Source organism: Parasteatoda tepidariorum, chromosome 11, assembly GCF_982258835.1.
Source record: "Parasteatoda tepidariorum strain Cologne lab strain chromosome 11, Ptep-v5.0, whole genome shotgun sequence".
NCBI classification, from domain to species: domain Eukaryota; kingdom Metazoa; phylum Arthropoda; class Arachnida; order Araneae; family Theridiidae; genus Parasteatoda; species Parasteatoda tepidariorum.
Window position 1 is genome coordinate 86,414,193 of NC_141765.1, and position 21,840 is coordinate 86,436,032.

At 29.0% G+C, this 21,840-nt stretch overlaps 1 protein-coding gene and 1 long non-coding RNA gene across 8 annotated transcripts in view; one reads left to right on the top strand and one right to left on the bottom strand.

The window, feature by feature from the left end:
* LOC107440096 (SCY1-like protein bma) overlaps positions 1 to 21,840 on the top strand; it is a 691,298-nt gene that overhangs the window by 622,342 nt on the left and 47,116 nt on the right. For all 6 annotated transcript variants that reach the window (XM_087154978.1, XM_087154980.1, XM_087154979.1 and 3 more), the window contains 2 exons: positions 8,790 to 8,912; positions 11,898 to 12,011. In XM_087154978.1, the coding sequence (XP_087011104.1) occupies positions 8,790 to 8,912; positions 11,898 to 12,011 (237 nt within the window). The remainder of the gene's footprint in view (positions 1 to 8,789; positions 8,913 to 11,897; positions 12,012 to 21,840) is intronic.
* LOC139427147 (uncharacterized) overlaps positions 9,301 to 21,840 on the bottom strand; it is a 71,173-nt gene continuing 58,633 nt past the window's right edge. For both annotated transcript variants that reach the window (XR_015430422.1, XR_015430423.1), the window contains 2 exons: positions 16,805 to 16,926; positions 9,301 to 10,508 (listed from right to left, as the gene is read on the bottom strand). This is a non-coding gene — a long non-coding RNA (uncharacterized LOC139427147). The remainder of the gene's footprint in view (positions 10,509 to 16,804; positions 16,927 to 21,840) is intronic.

Consider the following 21,840-nt stretch of genomic DNA (forward strand, 5'->3'; position numbering starts at 1 on the left):
TTAAATGTTCCAAAATAATATACAGCTTTTGATAACAAATTCCCCACAAAAGTTATCCAAAGATAACAACCGAAAATAATAAAAAAATTATGCCTTTTATTAAAATTTAGTCGAAAATATTAATCATAGCACTAGTAAAAATACTAACCATTTGAACCTCTAAGAACGTTAAAAATATTTTGTACTTAAAAATATGACTAACACTTTATATATGTATATATATATATATATATATATATACGTGTATATATATATGTATATATATATATATATGTGTATATATATATATGTGTATATATATATATATGTGTATATATATATATATGTGTATATATATATATATGTGTATATATATATATATGTGTATATATATATATGTATATATATATATATATATATATATATGTATATATATATATATATATATATATATGTATATATACACTGGTTATCATAAATTAAGGAAAAATCACAAAAATAGCGATAACTCTTTCAAAAGTAAGCCAAACCGTGCAAAATTTGCATATGTTGTCCACTAAGAGTAGCTGAGTAAAATTGCAATATGCAAATTAGTGGCGCTGCACTCGGCTTACGTCATCTGCCTGGAGCATAAAAGTCCAAGTTTGAGAGAAAGCACACAAATTTTACTGTGATTGCGACATTGAAAATCTGAGATAGCCAATTCGTAATAATGACCTCTAGGCATCATTTGCCTGAAGAACTACGATGGAGACCCATCGGGAGACTAGAGGCAGGGCAGAGTCAATCAGAAGTGGCCAGATGGCTAAATGTGAGTCCATCTGTGGTTCATAGACTTTGGAGGCAATTTCAAACCACAGATTCGGCATCTAGGAGGTTCAGTCAAGGACGGCCAACTGTTACGACCAGTGCCGATGACCGATATTTGACATTAAGTGCACGCAGGAATAGAACCGCTACTCCGACACATCTTAGATCCTCTCTTGCTGCAGCCACCGGAAGGTTGGTGTCAACGTCAACTGTGCGCAGAAGGCTCCACGAAGGTGGTCTGTATGCGAGACGACCAGCCATTTGCGTGCCGCTCACATCACGCCATAGGAGAGACCGTTTGCAGTGGGCCCGACAACATGTCCACTGGACGTCAGATCAATGGAGGCCTGTTCTCTTTACGGATGAGTCCAGGTTTAGTCTAGAAAGTGACAGTAGACGTTATTTGATATGGAGAGAACCTGGGACCCGTTATCATCCATCAAACATCCGTGAAAGAGATGCATACGGAAGAGGCAGTGTCTGTGTTTGGGGAGGCATATCCTTAGGAGGGCGCACATACCTCCATGTCTTTCCAAGGGGAACCGTGAATGCTCAGGTTTATCGAGACAACATCCTTGATGCTTATGTGCGCCCATATGCCGGGGCAATTGGTGATTGCTTCCTGTTACAGGACGATAATGCAAGACCACACAGAGCTCGCATTGTTGATGATTATCTTCAACAGGAAACAATTACTCGCATGGAGTGGCCAGCTCGATCCCCGGACTTGAATCCTATCGAGCACGTTTGGGATGCTCTAGGGAGGCGTGTATCTGCCATCAATCCGCCCCCTCAGACCCTTGCCACGCTTGCAACTGCTTTACAAGAGCAATGGCTCTCACTTCCTATTGAACTGATAGACCGCATAATTGAAAGCATCACACATCGCTGTTTGTGCTGTATTGCTTCTAGAGGCAATCATATTCCATATTAAAGGTACTTTTTCTATTGCAAACCGATACTTCCAATTTGTTTATTTTATACATGTGCTAATTTCTATACTACTATTAATGTCTGATAATTTCTTTTTATGTTGTTTAATACCTTACTATGTGTTGTATATTGTGGGTAAGTTTCATAAAATTCCATGTGTAATTTCTTGAGTTATCGCGATTTTTGTGAATTTTCCTTAATTTATGATAACCAGTGTATATATATATATATATATATATATATATATATATATATATATATGTATATATATATATATATATATATATATATATATATATACATATATGTATATACATATATGTATATACATATATGTATATATATATATATGTATATATATATATATATATATGTATATATATATATGTATATATATATATATATATATATATATATATATATATATATATATATATATATATATATATATATATATATATATATATATATATATATATATATATATATATATATATATATAATCTCCCGTTTTCATCAAAAATAAATAATTCCAACAAAAGATGAAATTTATATTTTCCATCTTTCTTTTAGCTTTGCAAAACTTTTGAATAAATCGAGTAAAATCTTTAAGTAGATTAGATTTATCATCATTGACGTTTTACCTAAAAGAAACGTATTCAAACTCGGAGAGTTTTATTATATTGGAATAATATTTCAGAATCAGATATTTTATTTTTCCCTAGCATTATTCTCCAAGAGAAATAACTTAATGCTGTAGATAAATAAGTTTGAAATTCAAACGACTTAGCCTAACAATAAATATCAATATACATATAAAAACTAACAATATACATATAAAAAAAAACAATTTATACTTCAATTTTTAGAAAAGGAAATGCTCATTTTATGAAGTTCTTTTCGATTTTGAATTATAAAACTATACTATCATTACAATACCCCAATTCTGTCCTACAATAAAAATATCTTTTAACTTCAGATTTTGTATATTTTTTCTAATTTTATTACATTTCAGCAAGGAATTAAAACCAACTTCAGAAAATAGATATCAGAGACGAATAGAATAATTAAAAAACAATGTTTCTTTTTTCCTTTTTAAAAAATTGAAGTGTCTCAAAAAAAATAAACAACATTTTCACACTAAAATATCAGAGAACTTTCTTCCTTCTTGACGAAATCATTTCCTGGCATATACTCCGAGCGAAAATTTCGTCAAAATGACGAAATAACTATCGTTACTCCTACGAGGAGACAAATAGCGTCAAAATTAAAGAAATATTTAGTCATTCCATTTTTTCCACAAAAAAAACCTTCAAATAATCACTTTATCATGAGCACAATACAGGTCGTACAACACAACAAAACATAGCAGAGATTTAATTTATTCCCGATGCTCGAAACGGATTTCGAACCTGGGATGTTTCTGACACTAGGCCAAATCCTTAACCACCATACAGTCGACCGGCTAAATTTGTGTCCTTACTTTAGATTGTCTCGTGTTTATTCTAGTTTCATCATTCTAGTTAACAATCTACCACAGTGCACTACGATGAGGTTTAGAGTTGAGGAAACATTTTCGTCATACATTAGAGAGTTCACGTTTCGTCACAAATCAAGTGATTTTTTGGCGAAATGATTCCCAAAATTAACGAAATACGGCTCAAGGATTGTTGAATCGTGAGTGCGAGTTGCAGGCCTAAGAATGCATTTTGAATTGTTATGCAAGTTGTCATTATAGATTGTTAACAAACAAAATTACTTCTCAATCATTACTTTGTTTACATCACTCATTCTCTATTCATAAGTTTAATTTTTTTTTTCAAAACAGTTTAATAATTTTCGAATACGAATAATCATTAATTTTATTTTTAAAATATTGTTATATGAAATTAAATTAATTGCTTTAAGCATAAATGGACTTTTCTTTTCTCATTTAGTTATTTAATCATTGAAAAATATTGACTTTTAAGGAAACAAATATGACTGATAGATTGGTGATTTAAGGGAAAAGGTGGTGGAATCTCCTAATTTTCTAAAAAATTCACTCACAATTAATACAAACATTCTATATATATTTCTTTTACAGACGCATCTTTTAATTTCAAAATTTTTTTCCAGATAGCATACCTGCCAACTCTTCCGGATTTTCCGGAAGGTTTTATTTTCATATTTTAAGTGGTAGCAATATTCAGGTTATTCCAATTAACTTTTTGAATTATAATGATAATTATAAATGAGTTTGACCACCACTACATATAAATAATTATATTAAATATATCAAAGCATAATAATCCTTGCGCAAGCGAATTTCAACGGGATCAAAACATAAATATATTTTTGAGTCAGATTGTTTTTCGTTTATTGTTTTACAACCACTCTGAAAATCCATTCTCGGAAGGTGTGAAAGTTGGCAGGTATGAGATAGTCTAGTGGTAAAATAAATGTTAAAAGTGAAAAATTATACACTGATAAGAAATTTCGGACTATATATTAAGATATATATATATATATATATATATATATATATATATAATACAATTTAAAAAACAAATTGGAACAGTAATAAAAATTGATAAGTAAAAGAATTCAACAAAATTCTAAGCCGCAATAACCTTGATTGGCTTAAATCCAGTTAACAACATGAATGCAAGAATCATTTAACGAAATAATAATTTAAATAAATTTACGTAACATAAAAGCAATAACGTTAAAAGATATTAAAGTTTCGATTAAAAAAATGATATTTAAAATATCTTACAGATATTGTATTAACTCATTATTGGTTAACAATCTTATTCAAATTGCATTATAAAAATTCAATTTAGCACTCCGAACCCTTAAGGCCAATTCGCAAATTCTAGACAATTCGCTATTGTAGCAGATCAAACAGCATCAGAACAATAACGAATGAGGACGCCATCTTTGTTTTCAGGCTAAATTTTTAAATTGTGTTTTCTATATAATTTTTTGTACTTGACGAACTTAATGACTCAGTATTATTAGACAGCGCAATACCTTTCAAAAAAAAGTAGAGACTAAAGTGGTCACTTTAGATTAGGAAAAATAGCGCTTGATAATTTTTAGAACTTCTATAAATTTTTCTTCGAAGCTTTAAAGCAATAAAATGATGCAATTTGTGGCTTTGACTTAGTAATTTAAAACTACATGTTTCTCAGTTTTTTTATTTTTTGAAAAAAATCTAATTTCATTGCAGTTTAAGCTGATAAAAACTGGTTTGGAATGTGCTAAAAATATTTTTTCACCTTAAGTGCATAAAAACAAAGATACTTGTAAAAAACATAAAAACAGACAACTTCGCAGTATTTAACTGTCTATCAAAAACTATTGATAGCAGGATTGTATTGGTATGCTTTTGTCAGAAAAAAATAATAAGAAATCTAAAATTTTGCTCGCTTTATATCTCAAATGATGAGATGTCGACCTTGTGTTTCACGCGTATCGGAGAAGACTTCCAAATCTACTTTCAGTTTATTTGTGAAAAATAAGGAGGATTAAAATCATATTTAGAATTTTCCCTGCCCGTCTCCACCCCTTTGACAGTTGAGTTTGGTCGTGGGAGGACAGGCCTCTTTATGTAACAATAACACTTGAAATCAAATATAGTAATATCAGTAGTAAATGTAGTAATTTCACTTGAGCAATAATCGATCAAAATAAAATAAAGTAACATAACAAAAAGACATCAAATAACTTTTTGAAGAAATCATTCAATAATTTAATATTCAAGAAAACCCTGGCAATAACTAATACTCAATAACTATCTGATTGTGAAACTATTATTAACATAAAGAAACAAAATAAGACAGACATAGTTAAAGAAAGAAAATATATTTTGAAAGGAAAAGGAAGTAAAATCTTTTGACATCCCCTGAAGCAAGGAAATATTTAGCAAGAGTTATGGTATTATAATTTAGCTGTCAAACATTGAAGAAACGTGAACTGTAAAGCGAAAGAAATTATGAAATTACAAAGAAATAATGACGTTATTGCTTGACAAGACATACAGTGTAACGCAAGAGAAACTTTTTAACATGTCTGGGTTTTAAGAGGTTATGTAAATTAATAGGATTTAAGACAAGTTAAACTCAATAGACTAAATGATTTTTAAAAACTGAATTAGTGACAAAAAGTTGAATCAAGTTTTGAAAGCTCTTCTCTTTCCTATCTGTAATTGTAGTCTGTTTCAAAAAATGTTTTTGTTATCGTTATCAATAATTAGATGGCGCAATATATGCTTCTGTAACTGGAGGCGCAAGACTTATGTTTTTAAAACTGCACCAGAATTTAACGAAAGAAAAATCAACCCTGATTTTATTATCTACATAACTTATCAGAATTTATTAGCTGAAAAGTTAGTGAAAAATATTACTTTAATTATTTTTAAAAACAAACTAAACCATTTTTCAAGTTAAATTAAAAATACCACAAAAATTATTATTAGAAAAAAAACATATCTTTGTACAGTTCCTAGCCAAATTAATCTACGCACTATTAGATGCTATATAAAATTTTAATTATCAAGTGATACTATACAGCATTATTGCTCTGACGTGGCTGAAACCGGTTTACATTTGCTTATATTCGAGTATCAATCGGTTAACATTGTAATGTAATATGTTAAAAATAAATACAAATAGGAAGTATATAAAAAATCTCCTGAATAAAAACCCATTACATGTATGTTTAAATATAAAAGCATGACATATAAACTCGAGCAAAACACATAATTATTAAAACACTACAGTGCGTCTAATAATTTGGTCTAATTACTATAATACAATAATATAATGATTGATATAATAAATATTTTACATTTATATAATATATCCTCTAATTTATCCAATTGTCGAATTTATATGATATATCGTCTAATTTAACCCATCGATACACGAACATAAACAAGTGCAAACCGGTTTCAGTCGCGTAAAAACAACAAAGCTGTATAATATCACTTGATAATAATATTTTACAAGGAATCTTATAGTGCAGTGTTGCGCAAACTTTTTTCGACTGCGACCCCTTTTGTAGAGAGAAAATTTTTGGCGACCCCTAGAGATAAATGTTCACAAATACGATGTATATTTCGCGCATTTCTTTCGTTTCATCGAATAAAAACATCATCATATTTGACTCATATTAATTTTATTTATAATTTTAAGAAAATACTTTTTGTATAACACAAAAATCAGTAAATTGCCCTTTAATGAGATGTATGTGGCTGCAAGTTTCTAATTATCTCATCGATGTTTGGATGTATGTTGCTAATTGCAATTCGCATATCATCTGCAGGGTTTAAACGCCAGCGGTATTTAGTTTTTATTGAAACTAGTTTGCTAAATCCAGTTTCACATAAATACGTTGATGCAAATTGTATTAACACTCTGATGGCATTCTTGCATAAAACGGGATATTGTTTTTCCACGGATAGCCAAAATTTTTGGCAAAGCTGAGTCTTAAATTGATTTCGAAGAGTATAATCACTAATTAGATCTATCAATTGCTCTTTCTCACTAATTTGAAGCGTTGAACTGCATATGTCAAAGCAAAATGGATCACGAATCCAACCAAGATCGTTTTCAGGAAAATCCTCGAATCTTCTCGAAAATTTTTTCTTTAACCTTTCAATGTGATTGGAAATGATGTTTTTAAATGTAAATATATCTATATTATTTTCCTTGATAAAATCGTTAAAGCAAGGGAACATGTCGGTGTTGTTTTTATTCAGTTCAGTTTGCCAGAGACTAAACTTATTCTTAAAAGCTTGAACTTTACTGGCTGTAGTTATGATAGTTGAATTCTCACTCTGCAAGCTCAAATTTAAGTCGTTAAGTTTTTCGAAAATATCAACTAAATAGCGCAGCTTCCCTAGCCAAACTTCATTGATATAATAACTTGCCAATCTATGTTTCTTTTCGATTTAGAACATGTACACTTCATTTCTCAAATCAAATATCCGTCGTAGTATTTTCCCACGTGAAAGCCACCTGACTTCGGTGTGCAGCAGTAATTTCTCATACGTTGAGCCCATCTCATTGCAAAGTATTGAAAGGAGACGGTTGTTGTGGCTGTTGCATTTAATGTAGTTAATTGAACTAACAGCGTCTTGTAATACGTTGTGCAACTCTTCATCCATATCTTTTGCAACAAGAGCTTGCCGATGAATCATACAGTGATTAAATACCATATGAGGCGCCACCTTCTGAATTAAGCCTCTGAGCCCTTTATTCGAACCTGTTAATGCTGCAGCACCATCAGTACAAACCGCAACACAGTTTGCCCAGGTAAGGGATCATATTCATTTATTGCTTCGAATATTTTTTCTCCAGTTGTTTTTCCTTCCAAACTTTTGCAACATAAAAACGTTTCTGTTATATCTACATTAAAAATAAACCTAACGTAAATAATTAGTTGTGACATTTTAGTAATATCGGTAGTCTCGTCCAGTTGTAAAGCAAATACAGATGAATTTTGTATGCGTTTTATGACTTCTGACTTGATATTTCGTGACATTTCGGAAATCCAATTGCAATTAAACAGTGAGTGACGGTGCTTCACTCTTTATATGTACACTGTATGGTATGCAGCATGCAGGGATAATGCATTTCATAAAAATTTGGCGACCCCCAAAAAACTTCTGGCGACCCCCACAGGGGTCGCGACCACTAGTTTGCGCACCACTGTTATAGTGCGTCTAATAATTTGGCCAGGGACTGTAAATATTTTTTTAAAAATAAGTGATTACTTGTTATCATTAACGATTTTGAACTAAGTTTTAACTGACATAAATAGTTTTTTAGATATTCATCACTGATTTTTAGTTTTTTCAAAACTGTTTGCGCATTTTGTGACTTGGGTTTTCTAAATTTCATTTTCTTCAATGCTCGCTAAACAGAAGTTTCTACAATTATGGTTTTCAAAAATACCTTAGTTCATTAAGAATTTGTTAAGAATTTAAAATCGCAAAATAATTTCATGTCTAAAAACAAAACCTTGAAACAAATGTGTTATTTTTTTTACAATTTGTTTTTTATTTTATTTGATTTCAGGCTACAGTCACATTACTGGAGAATTTAGACATTATAATGAAGAAAACTCCAAAAAGTGATATTAAAGCCGACGTTCTTCCTATGCTGTACAGCGCTTTTGAATCGACTACCCCTCAAATTCAGGTGAGACAGTATTTATAATCCTCTGACTTCTCACTATTTTGAACAAGATTTAAATCTTTCTCGCAAAAAAGAAGGTAGTTAATATTTATATAATTAACGAACTGAGACAAAATGATACTTTTATGTATACAATTTCGTGCTCAAAGTGGTACCTTTAGAAAAACTAAGCTTCATTGTGAAGTTCTAAAACCGTCAATATCAACAGCTGGCTTATTCGCAGTCAAGCCTTTAAGAATTCAAGTAAATTTGAAATTTAAAACTACTTCTTTTTTGCAGATAACATACAGGATAGTTAGTGAAATAAATTTCACAGTAAACAACAGAACAGCTGGAAGACATAAAGCAAATATGTTCAAGTAGGGCATAAAATAGTAGATATAAAACAATACAATGGGCATAAAACAGTAATTTATTATGCATGGTCATTGATCTAAAGTAAATCATTTTTATAACTACTTGAACATTTTATAACTACTTTTTTAACTACTAACTTATAACTACAGCAATTAAGTGTACATTCGACACTAAGACACTACCAATTAGACTAAGACACAAATTCATTACTACACTTTTGACACTAAGAATTTACACAGTAACTAGAAGATGAGGTACTTTTACTGCCCACTTTTTTCATAACTACATTGAATTACACATTTTTGCGAAATAAAGTAAGAAATTTCACAACAGCCAGTTATAGGCCAATGGTGAAATCGAGGTAAAGCTCCACAACTTCATAAACAACAGAATGATGTTGGTATTATGGTCAACACTGTGGTCGTATGTGACGAGCTGGTACAAATCGACTTTAAGTTGGAGAGGGGAGCTTTCAGCCACTACCAGGGATAGAACCCCGGTCCTTTCCAATGACAGCTCAATGCCTTAACCGCTGTACTCTACCACGGTTCATTGAATGATATATATCTATTTAAATATCAAACACAATGTTTAAAAACACAATGTTTCTTTTTATGAAATTTTTGTATATTATTGCTTACATCAGAAAATAGTTTGATAAAATATGGTACATTGACATGTTTAAAATCGTCTTTCACGTCAAAAAGTCTACGTCAAAAAAGGCATTTTATTTCCACAACTGAGGTTTCAATAAATGCTACATATTTTTAAACATAAAATTCGCCTTTCAAGTTTCATCATAGCATTTAAGAAAATGTAACTATTATCGTGAAACATGTGAAACTTTATTCAGTTTTATTCGAAATGCAAGCAATATCAAATATTTATCAATGTTATTCTTTAACAAAACTGCAATCGAAACTGTCAACTTCGTTTATTTCTCTCTGAATTTTTTAGTTTTCCCTGGAGCTCAACAGTGTGAAAAACAAAGTAAAAGACAGAAAACTTTAAGTCTCATAGAATTTCAAGTACCGATAGAACAAAAGTGATAGCTTGTGTTTTCCAAAATGGTCGTCAACCTGTGTGAAGAAAATCCAATTCCTCTCTTTAGAGCTTTTTGTTTCATTTTATCAGCTTTCATTTTCCACGTGGACGTTGAAAAATGTGACGCTTTTTTCAACTATAGGCGTGTAAGCTTTGCGAATTCCCGATTCGTCGTGAAAGATGATAACTTTTGTTTTTCTAAAGAAAAGAAAAAGAATCTATAATAAGACCTTTCAATGTATGTTCCTAAGAGTAAAGATTTAAGAAGAAATATTTGCTTTGAAAAAAATACAGAACATCTTTTGTTGATGAAAATAAAACATTTCTAACCCTAAGAATGCTTTTTTAATATATATATATATATATATATATATATATATATATATATATATATATATATATATATATATATATATATATATATATATATATATATATATATAGATATATATATATAGATATATATATATATATATATATATATATATATATATATATATATATATATATATATATATATATATATATATATATATATATATATATATATATATATATATATATATATATAAAACAAAACCTACATTTTCTGACCTTAACTCTGTATATTTTATATAAAATTTCTGAGATTTATTTTTAAAGAATATCATAGTCCTTATCAAACATTTCTGAAAAATTACAGAGCAGTATTATACAGCTATGTATCCGAGACCACGCTAAGCATTCGCCGCAATCATAAATTTGACGAATAAAATTGTGTTTTAGCGAAAGCATTGGCGAATGATTTTTTCCACTGAAAAGAAATATATATATTTAACTCGATCCTCAAAATTAAATCAAAATCATTTTTTCTAAACAAATAAGTATTTTTTATACGATTGCAGTAATTATCGGTAGATGCGCTGCATAACCAATTAGAATTGGGTCCAAATAATATAAGCTTGGAACAAACTACTGTAAAATAGTTTCTATGGGGGAAAATATTAATCTTATGTTTATATGTATGTATGCATTTATATATGTATTTATATATGTATATATGTATATGTATAATATACTTATTATACAGCAGTACATTTCCCTTTAGCGTAGTCTACCCTAAAATGAGCAGTGACGTGCGTATGGCTGAAGTCATATTCTTAGCCATAGATGGAGCCTCTGAAAAATAAGAACGCACCCTCTGCTTTAAATTTGCTTTGTTTCGCCAAGCAGGCTTGCTAGTATTTGGCAAGGGGCATTAGAAACAACACAAAAACCTTGAACATGTGGGAGTCAAAACAAATGACCTCATAATTATACTCATTATTGTTCCTCATTATTGCCTCATTGTTCCTCATTATATTCCTTCTGTTACGAAATTAAACACAAAAATGTCGGAATAGTTTTTTTTTTCTTTTTTTTTTTAGTTTGCGTAATCGGATTTTAAATAATCAAAATCTAAGTAAAGGAAATACAGTTCCAATGGGATAATAGTGAGAAAATTTGAAGAGCAACAAAGAGCAATGCTCTATTTCGCCACGTTTATTTTTCTGCATTACCAAAAAATTTGAAAAATAATCATTTATTTTGTGAATGTTTTTTTTTCAGTGTGCTGCTTTACAAGCTGTAACTCAAATATCAGACATACTTGAGGAACAGGCAGTAAGAAAAATGGTGCTGCCAAGGACCAAACAAGTGTTTGATAACAACTCAGGAGTTAAGGTAAAAAAATAATATTATCTTTTTTTCTTAATATGGGCAGCTTATCTTGTTTAATAATGCATATGAACTTTTAAGTCTCAATAAGTTATGATAAAAGTTTTTTTTTCTCGTTTATTTTAAAAACTCTAAACCGCTGATCTGTAATCTTGAATAAGTTGTCGTTTTTTATAAACGTAATTAGTGCAAGTATTAAGATATAGCTTTTCTTCATACGTTTCGTAAAAAATGTGATAAATCTGCATCATTAACAATACATTTTTGTGGAAGCATTTTCATGGGCTTACGTTATTATATATTTAAAAATAATTAATTCTTGAATATATGTACAACTTTTACATCTTGCATTTGCATAGATTTGCATTTTTTACAGAAAAGTCAAACAAGTATGGTAGGAGAACAAATTTGCCAAATAAACTGAAAAAATTTTCCTTAAGAAGACAGTAATCATAGATTAGTTTATGATTAAAAAAAGTACTAGAATGATTTCTATAAGCATATATAGACCACATTGAAAATCTAATTCGCTAGAATATTAATATGCGTTTAACTTTTTTAATAAAATTTGAAACTTAAAACACTTCAAAACTAAGCTTCTATGCTTACTAAAATTCTATATTTTAAAAATCTCGCATGCAACTCAAAGTTTCCTTCGTATACCTTTGTCTGAAATGACAATATAAGATAGATAATTAATAAATATTCTGAGTGACTTTTTTTCAGAGAATTATTGCCCCAAAATTGTCGTTTTAGTTTTTTTCTTCTGATTTTCTTAGTTTTTTAACTTCTGATTCATTCACTGTCTATTAATTTTCCTTTTTCCAATTCTTCTTTGTTATTCTGATTAATACGATTTCCATGACTACAGGGCGCCTTTTCAGTTTTGTACGTTTTCGTTATCACTGGTTTATACTTCAATGTCAGCTTTTAATTGTTTAATTCTATCATATTGAATGCCAAACTCTTGTATCATTAAATTCTACATTCAATTCTATTTCGATGTTTTGTTTTTACATCTATCTCAGTTTTTACTGTTTTGCTTTTCTTCAATACACGTAATGTCTTTTTGTGCTTGGTGCAGTATAGTTGCTTCTGAAGCTTATTACGCTTAAAAACTTCATTTAAATAAACGTACAAGAAATATACCATTGTTTTTTTTTATAGAAAAATAGCTTTAATACAAGACGATTAAAAGAAACTAATTATTCTCTTAATAAAAATAACAAGCCCCATTGAACAAACAAATAAAATAACAAGACCAAACAAACAAAAATAACAAGCCCCAAAATAAATGTAAAGAAAATTTAAATCGCTTCAGTGGATGCTATATTAATTCCTGCACGAAATAAAAATTTGATTGTTTAATAAAAAAAATCATGTTTTTCAACGAAACTGTTTTAAACAGTTTTTAAATAATTCATAAAAGTTATTTCGGAAATTATAAAACAATTTCAAACTGATGCTAATTATGCGTCAATTAGAAAGGATTATTGATACATTTTCTAAGTGAAGATGCATTAAAATCAGCACTTAGTTCGAAAGAACCCGATCATTAGAACTAAAGTTATGCTGTGAAATATATATATATATATATATATATATATATATTAATTTTGCACCGCTCTGTAAACCTCCAAGTTAGGCAACGTAAACCAGTTCTACGCATGAATTAATTGCAGCAGATAATTCTTCTAGCGTCTTTTTCAGGATAAGAGCTTTAAAAAAACAAAAAAGTGAAAATAATCGGAAAGAATTAAAGCCGTCTAGCACATGTATTCATAAAACTTATGAGCAGCTTACAAAAAGGGCGGACATCCCCATCTAAAGTAAACAAGAAACTGACATTGCCTAGCAGATAGCACGGGAAATTGTCATGAGTATTAGAAACTCTAGCCAAATTCGTTGAAACTTATTACACTAACCAAATTTCATTTGTAATTATTAATAATATCATTTCTTTACATATTTTATCATTTACATAATTATCATAATATTTTATCATTTACATAATTATTATAATATTTTATCACTTACATAATTATCATTAACATACATAATTACATAATTGTCATTTGCATATTTCATTTGTAATTATTAATTTTATCATACTTGAATAACATTGTAATGAAGATGAGGAAAAGAGGGATTAAATTTTCAAAGAATTCTTTCGAAGATAACAACTGGACAGATGTTGAGTTCTTAAAAGCATCTGATAAAGAAATCTTTTGTAAAAGTTTCTGCACGAGACACTCCTCCCATAGCAGAGGAAAATAACTTGGAAGTTTGATTCCTGAATCGCAGTTATTATTTTGGAGCAGTTTAAAATCTTCTAAACATCCAAAGATTTAATTGATCACTGATCAAGTAACTTTATGTAAATATATACAATATTATACGTATAATTGAAAGAAATTTGCTTAACCATATTTCCGTTTTATCTTTTATTTATTTATCTTTGATAACTTTAAGATAAAAATCTTAAAAATATAATTTTAAAAAAAGCAAATGATAAAGATAATGGAAATAAATACAAGAAAATCTTGAAAATAAAAAAATGAAGAACAGAAGAAAAAAATTATGACGTCGTTGCTGCAACCTGCAAGCCACGCGCAACTCATAAAGAGATGTGAGTTACGTTGATTTTTAATTAGTAATAAGCTGTGACGAAGTATAATCGGTTGGAGAAAATCATAGTAACTCCTAATTTGCTTAAAACTATTTATGCATTACAAAAAAGCAAATTTTTTTCTTCAAAATATTATTAATGTAATATAAAAGTAAGTACATAACAAATTTGACATATTTTGAATCATCGATAGTATTGAAATGGCAAGAAAAATCGGTGTTGAGTCGTTTTTCTCGAAATCTTTCTTGAAGCACTTTCGTTGTTTGTTTTTTTTTCAATTGTACGGCAGAGATATTCTAATTAATTAGTGCAGACGGCATTTTAAGTTATAAAAGCGGAGTCAAAAGCGTACTTTTTCTGAATGAGCATACTTCTTTTTCGACAGATTTGGATTTCTGACCCCCAAAATGTATGGTCCCTATCTTAATGACTTTGATCGAATGATCGTATCTTCAACTTCGAGGACTCAATCTTTATGGTTTGAGGGGTTGGCCTCAAGTGTGCTAATTAATTAGTGTAGACATTATTTTAGGCTCTGAAATCGAACACAAAAACGTACCTTCTCTGAATAAATATACCTTTTTTAAGACGGATTCGGATTTCTGTCCCCCAAAACATAGGGGGTCACCCCAATCTGGGAAGTGTGGTCCCCATAGTTTGGTCAAGAGAATAGTCCAAAATTTGACCTCTTAAAGTGAATTTTATTTCCTTCGTATTTTTCCATATTTTTAGAATTTTATAAGAGTCAAAAGTTTTATAACAGTCAAAAATTTAAAATTTCAAAAATTTAAAAGAATTCAAACAATTTTGCACACAATTATAAAATTCGTATATCCGAAGATAAATTCCATGCAAAAAATAGTTTTCAGTAAATACTTATTATTTTTGTTATTTTATTTAATAACAGTCGGAAAAGCTGGAATTGTAAGGTATAAATTTTCTTACATCATTTTAAAGAATGCAATTTTATATGGCAAAATACAAAGTTTCAGCGAATTTGGTCAAATGGTTAATGAGAAATTGAATTTCAAAAAAGTAGTATCTGTAAAATTACATTTCCAAGGATCTATTCGATAGATTTCACTCAAATTTTGTACATAGCCATATAGAATCTCATTATTTTACAATGTTGTAAAAATTACATACCTTATTGCCCAAACTTTTTTCGACTATTATTAAGTTAGATAACATAAAAAGTAAATGTTTAATGAAAGCTATTTTTTACGTGGAATTATCTTTAGATGACGAATTTTATAATTGTGTGCAGAAATTTTTCTTTTCGCATAAAAAGTTCTAAAGATATCGAGAAATATGCATAAAGTGAAATTAACATTAAAGTATTCAAATTTTGATCACTGTCCTGACAAACCTATTAGGATCATATTTCCCGGATTATGACCGTCCTTCAACAGCCGACCCAATTTTGGGTTTTACGACTACTAATGTTCAGCTACGTAATTTTGAGCCCAAGCCAGAAAACAAGAAAGCTCCTGGATCATGTAATGGGAGAAATTTGCCTTCATGGAGGACTTTTTGATGGAACTAACCCACATTTGCTTTACATAGAAAGGAAGACCACGAGAACCTCCCATGGTTAGCGCGACGGCAGAAATGATCCATCTACCACTGAGGATAAATTTACTTCAGCATTGAGGTCGGTGTAAGTCGGATGCGGAATTCGTATTGACCAACCATCGCTGGGATTCGAACCCGGTTCACCTCACTGAAAGGTGAATGTTCTATCCCAGAGCCATCACGGCTCTTTCCTGATTACGGCTAATCCTTATATTTTGGGGATCATAAATCGGAATCTATTGAGAAAAAGGTATATTTACTCAGACAAGGTATATTTTTGCGCCTGATTTCGTGAATTAAAATATCACATATTTGAGTTTATCTCTCTGAACCATTAAGATTGAGTTTTAGAAAGTGAAGATCCAATAGGTATCATAAGTTATTCAGGGTGGTCCGTTTTGCTCAGTGAACGCATATTTACAAACGACAGGGATTGAAAAAAAAATAGGCAATTTTAAAAAAAAACTTTAAATTTGTTAAGAACGGCTATAGTCCTTTAACTCTCTCAGTGTGAATATTTTTTAGAAAGAAATAAACTATTCTCAGAATCATCAAAACCATTTCCTTTAGGATTTTAAATAAAGCAAAGACATACCGAATGATGATTGATGACAACAAGGAACAGCAAGAATAGAGTGCTAAAGAGAAAACACTTCTCTGAGCAAGGTCACCAGTAAAAGGCCACAAACTCACCTGAGATTGCATTAACGATCTCATCTAAACAAAAGAAATAAAAATAAATGTTTCTTCCCATAGGATGCCCATAAATGCTGCTGGACATTATCTCAAAAAGACTAAGAGAGTCCTTAAGCCTGAGGCTTGATCATTTTTTTTTTCTTTTTCTAAGACAGTGTTTTTTTCCGTCTCTTAAGAAAAAGTTGTAGCACTAAACAAAACTTGATTAACTTTAGTCGGAAAAATTGTGTTTGCAATTAATGGTTCATTTATTTTAGATCCAAACCATCGTTAACGAGAAAAAATAATGATTCGTTTAAAGAAGTAACAAAATCAACAAATCAATATTTTTTTTCTCTTTTTTTTATGTGAAAAAAAAGGTTTCATTAAACTTGTTCTTACTAGTTATCAAAATAAAAGATGAGAGTTAATAAATTCTGTAATTAATACACTCTCAGAAATAAAACCATTACGTTAAAACTATTCACCAAAATTTAAGCTGTATTCGGTTACTTTTGATAATCATTTCGCCGCAAAATCGCGTAATTTTTGACGAAATGAGAAATCTCTTATATTTGACGAAACACCTTCGTCACTCATGTGTCAATCTCAGAGAATTTTGGGAGTTATTTTGGTATGGCACAGTTAGAACGATTCAAGTGTTTCGTGCGTTCAGATAATTAGCATTCTTTAGGGTCCCCTTGCCGTCAGATTACCCATGGGAGGTTTCCGTTGCTTTCCTTCCCTTTTAACGCAAATGCCTATTAACTCCATCGAAAAGTCCTCCTCGAATGAAAATTTATCCCAATACTTGATCCAAGAATTCCCTTGTCTTCTGGATTGGGTTCAAAATTACAAGACTACGGAGTTAAACATTGTAGTAGTAAACACAATATTGGTAGTATTAAACGCAACATTAATAGTAGTGAACACAAAACTGGGTCAGCTGTTCAACGACGGTCAGGAAAAAAAAGAGAAAATTAAAGTTTGGGTTAAGTTCCTTCAATAAAATGCATTTTATTTCATGTTTTTTTTATCTCTAAATACACCAACTGAAACAATCATGACTAGTTTCATATTATTCACTGCCTATACTTAAACAGAAATCCATAATAACAGTTGCAAAACTTAGAAAGAATTAAAGTTATGACAGTAGCAGAAACGATAACAAAAAATATTCTAAAAAATGCTTTTTAAGACGTAGCTTGCAGACATGGCCTTATCTAAGTTATTTTCGTGATAAAAATTGGCTTAGGGAACTGAAACAATCTGAGTTTTTTCTGCTTCATACAGTGCGTCGATAAGGTTTTCCATTGAATGGCAAACACAACTAAATTTTATATTAAAATTATCAATTTCATTCTTTATCTTTTTAACATGGAACTGGGAAAATAGATAGTATTTAAAATAAGACTATTCTATTTCTGCTTACAATAACATTTTTTTAAGAAAAAGTTCACATGTTTAATAGAAATAATGATCATCCAAATAATATGTTAGTTTAAGAAAATAGCGTTTTAAACTCCTCGGGTGGTGCTTCCAAAAATGATCTAAAAGCCCCAATGCACTAGACGAAATAGCATCTTGCATTCAAGAATAAAATTTTTGAATTTGCAAAGAATAATTTCCACTTTAGAGCTTTATTCATTTTTGAATCTACTTTATGCTCATGAAAAGCTGTATCCTTTGTCAAGTAATAAGAAGCAGAAAGGTTATTTTAAATATTTAAAAAAAATTTAATACGCTGCGTTATAAAAAATATTGTAAAACAATTTCAAGAGAAACTACTTTAAAATACTTATGATACAAAACGTTGTGAATCAAATGATACAAAAAATGCACAAATATATTTTTCCAAATCTAACAAGCAAGAATTAAGGACAATATTTTTCTACTTTGAAACAAAGTTTTGTAATTTTTTTATCCTTGTTCTTCTTTAAAATCCGAATTCTTTGACAGAGTACATTTTTTTAGTATTAATATTAAAAATTCTTTACATTTTTCAAATTAATTATAACAATTTAATAAATTTCGGTAAAACTAAAGACATTAATTTAGTACATTTCTGTAAAAGTATTTGAAATAAATAAGTAAATTTCTGTATAATTCATAATAAAATTTTTAAAAAAATCTAATAATAAAAATAATTTAGTAAACTAAAATTGATCATTTTTGTAAATTTCTCTAAGATTAGTAATCAAATTAATAAATCTTTGTAAAATTTATAATAAAATGAATATATTATGCAAAATTAGTACTAACTTTGTAAGTGTATGCTGCTAAAATGATTAATTTCTGTTAAGAATTAATTCAAAGATAAAATTCATGTGCAATTCATGGTTAATTAGAATGAAGAATATTCGCAATCTATCTAAATTGTTAGCGAAGTGAAAGACTGAGCATTAAAATTAATAGAACCATTTCATTGAGAGAATTGGAACCAACGAATCATAGAGTAATTGAATTGATTAATGATTCGAATATCTTTCGATAAGACTCGGATGTATTAATAATATTAATTTCGCGCGTTGTTGTTAGAAATGACCCTTTCATAATAATGATAAACATAGTTTATCATTAAATAATCAAATAAAGATAAAATGTTTTAGCTTATCTACGATCGACTAAGAAAAATATTTTTTTTCTGTTCTTTTCATAGGAATGTGCAAAAATAATTCAAACATTATCCGAGTTTATTCAAGCTGATCAAAGTTATTTGTTTTTCTTCTACGTAACTTTTTTAGTGAATTACAATTTTCTTTAAAGAATATATTCTAACACTCTGCTAACTTTTATTAAAAAAAATTCTCAAAGTTTTAGAACTTCTTACTCTCACTTCAATAATATTTGATTTCAATTTATTATTTTAATGAAGGTTGTTATCTCAACAGATGCTTTTTCAAAAATTTTGTAGATAATTTTTAATAATTTTAATTTTTACAGTGTGCTTCGCCTTTTCGATTTCAGTTTAAACAGAACCAGTTAGAGTTTAAACAAAGAATATCACGCACTTCATGATCAGGTTACTTAGATGAGTTTGAGAATGTTAAATTTTTCAACATAATTATAAAATAAGAACCAATTAAGGGCAAATTTTTACGCTAATTTGCATCTTAAAGGATATTTGAATATCATTTCAAGTTTAATAAAAGCAATAACAGATTGAACGTATAGTTTAATAGCATAAGAGTGATATCTTCTATATTGCTCTAAACTTAAAAAACATTACATTCTCAAAATAATCTTAAATGCTCAGTGTTCAAAGTTAAGTCAGATAGGGAAAAAAAGGAATAAGAAGAAGGTACCTCAGAGTTGTAGAAACCCATACTTATTTAAGAAAATCCAATAAGCTGCTTCGAAACATGTGCAATTTTTTTTCTATTAAAAGAAAACTAAGAAAAATCAAAAAGGAAATAAAGAAAAAATTAAGTTCTTTGACGGTAAATCTATTAAAAGCAAAATTTATCCGTTTGACTTCGGCACAGTTATGTAAAAAGAAAACTCAATTAAAATTTTAATTTTACGTTTAGTAAGCAGGGGTCATAAAATTTAAAATTTAGTGCTTAAAAATTTATAAAATATATATCCAAAATAAGGACAAATTCATGCTTAAAATCTAAAAAACTTTTATGTCACGCTAACAGCTCTACAACAAATTGTAAATCATCTATTGCAAAATAGTTTTATTTTCTAACTCAAAAATTTGATTGCCTGTGTATTGAAGTACTATAGAAAAAAAACCAATGAAATAGAGCTAAATTTATTGTTTAATAATGAATTTTTAAAGAAAAATTCTAAGCATTTTTACTTCTTAGACTTTAACTTTTAAATTAACACATATTTAACTTAAGATAAAATTTACATACAAAATTTCAAAGAATTCTATAATAAACTTTTTTGTGATGTGTTTTAGCGTAAAGAGTTCTTTTGAAAAGCAGCGTTCTTCGAAAAATACATTTAAAATGCAAGAAAATTCAAAGATCAAAATTTTAAAGAATTTTTGAAAGCTAATAAATTAAAGATCAAATATGGATAATAAAATAAATACATTTTCGTTGAAATTGCAGATTTTCACCTGTTCTGATATAAATATTTAGTTAAGTTTTACAAATAATTAATATCTAACAAATGCTATTTTTTTATTCCAAAGCAAAACAATTTCAAGTATACGGCAAAAAGAGTACATAAATTTGCCTAAGGATCTTTGATTTCCTAAACAAAAAGTACAAGAATAAATAGAGAAGTTTGAAGTTTTCGAAATACTTCATTACTATTTTGAAACTTCGGTTGGTATAGCTTTTTTTTTTATTCAAGAGCAAAACTATTTTAAGTAAACGCAAAAAGTCGACATTAAATTTGCTTAAGAATCTTCGATTTCCTAAACAAAGAGTACAAGAATAAATAGTGAAATTTAAAGTTTTTGAAATACTTTATCTCATCTTCAGAATTTCGATTGTTAATGTTGTTTTTTTAATTCAAAAGCAAAACAATTTTAAGTGTATGGCAAAAAGTCTACATTGAATTTGCTCAAGAACCTGAATTCCTAAACAAAGAGTAAAAGAATGTATAGGCATACTTAACAACATTAGTTCATCATAACTTTGCTTTTATGTTCTGGTTTCTTTGATATGCCTTTGTGTGGCTTTGAAAATAACTTCTTGAAGAAATCGATAATTGTTTTAAAGAAAGATAGTTTTATTCATATGTTAATGGAATATAGAAACTGAAATCCACTCGAAAAAATATTAGCTCATCTTTTAGAGAAATTATATCAAAAGATTTTTTGAGGAAATGAAAGGAATAATGAGTTATTTTAATGATAATCTATTCATTTTCGGTTGGTGGAAATAATTATTTAATATTAGTTTATTTACTTATATTTTCCCCCTGAAGTGACATAAAAGTTTGTAAAAAACTTTATTTTTCTTTCAATCTCATTCACGCAATTTAAATAAA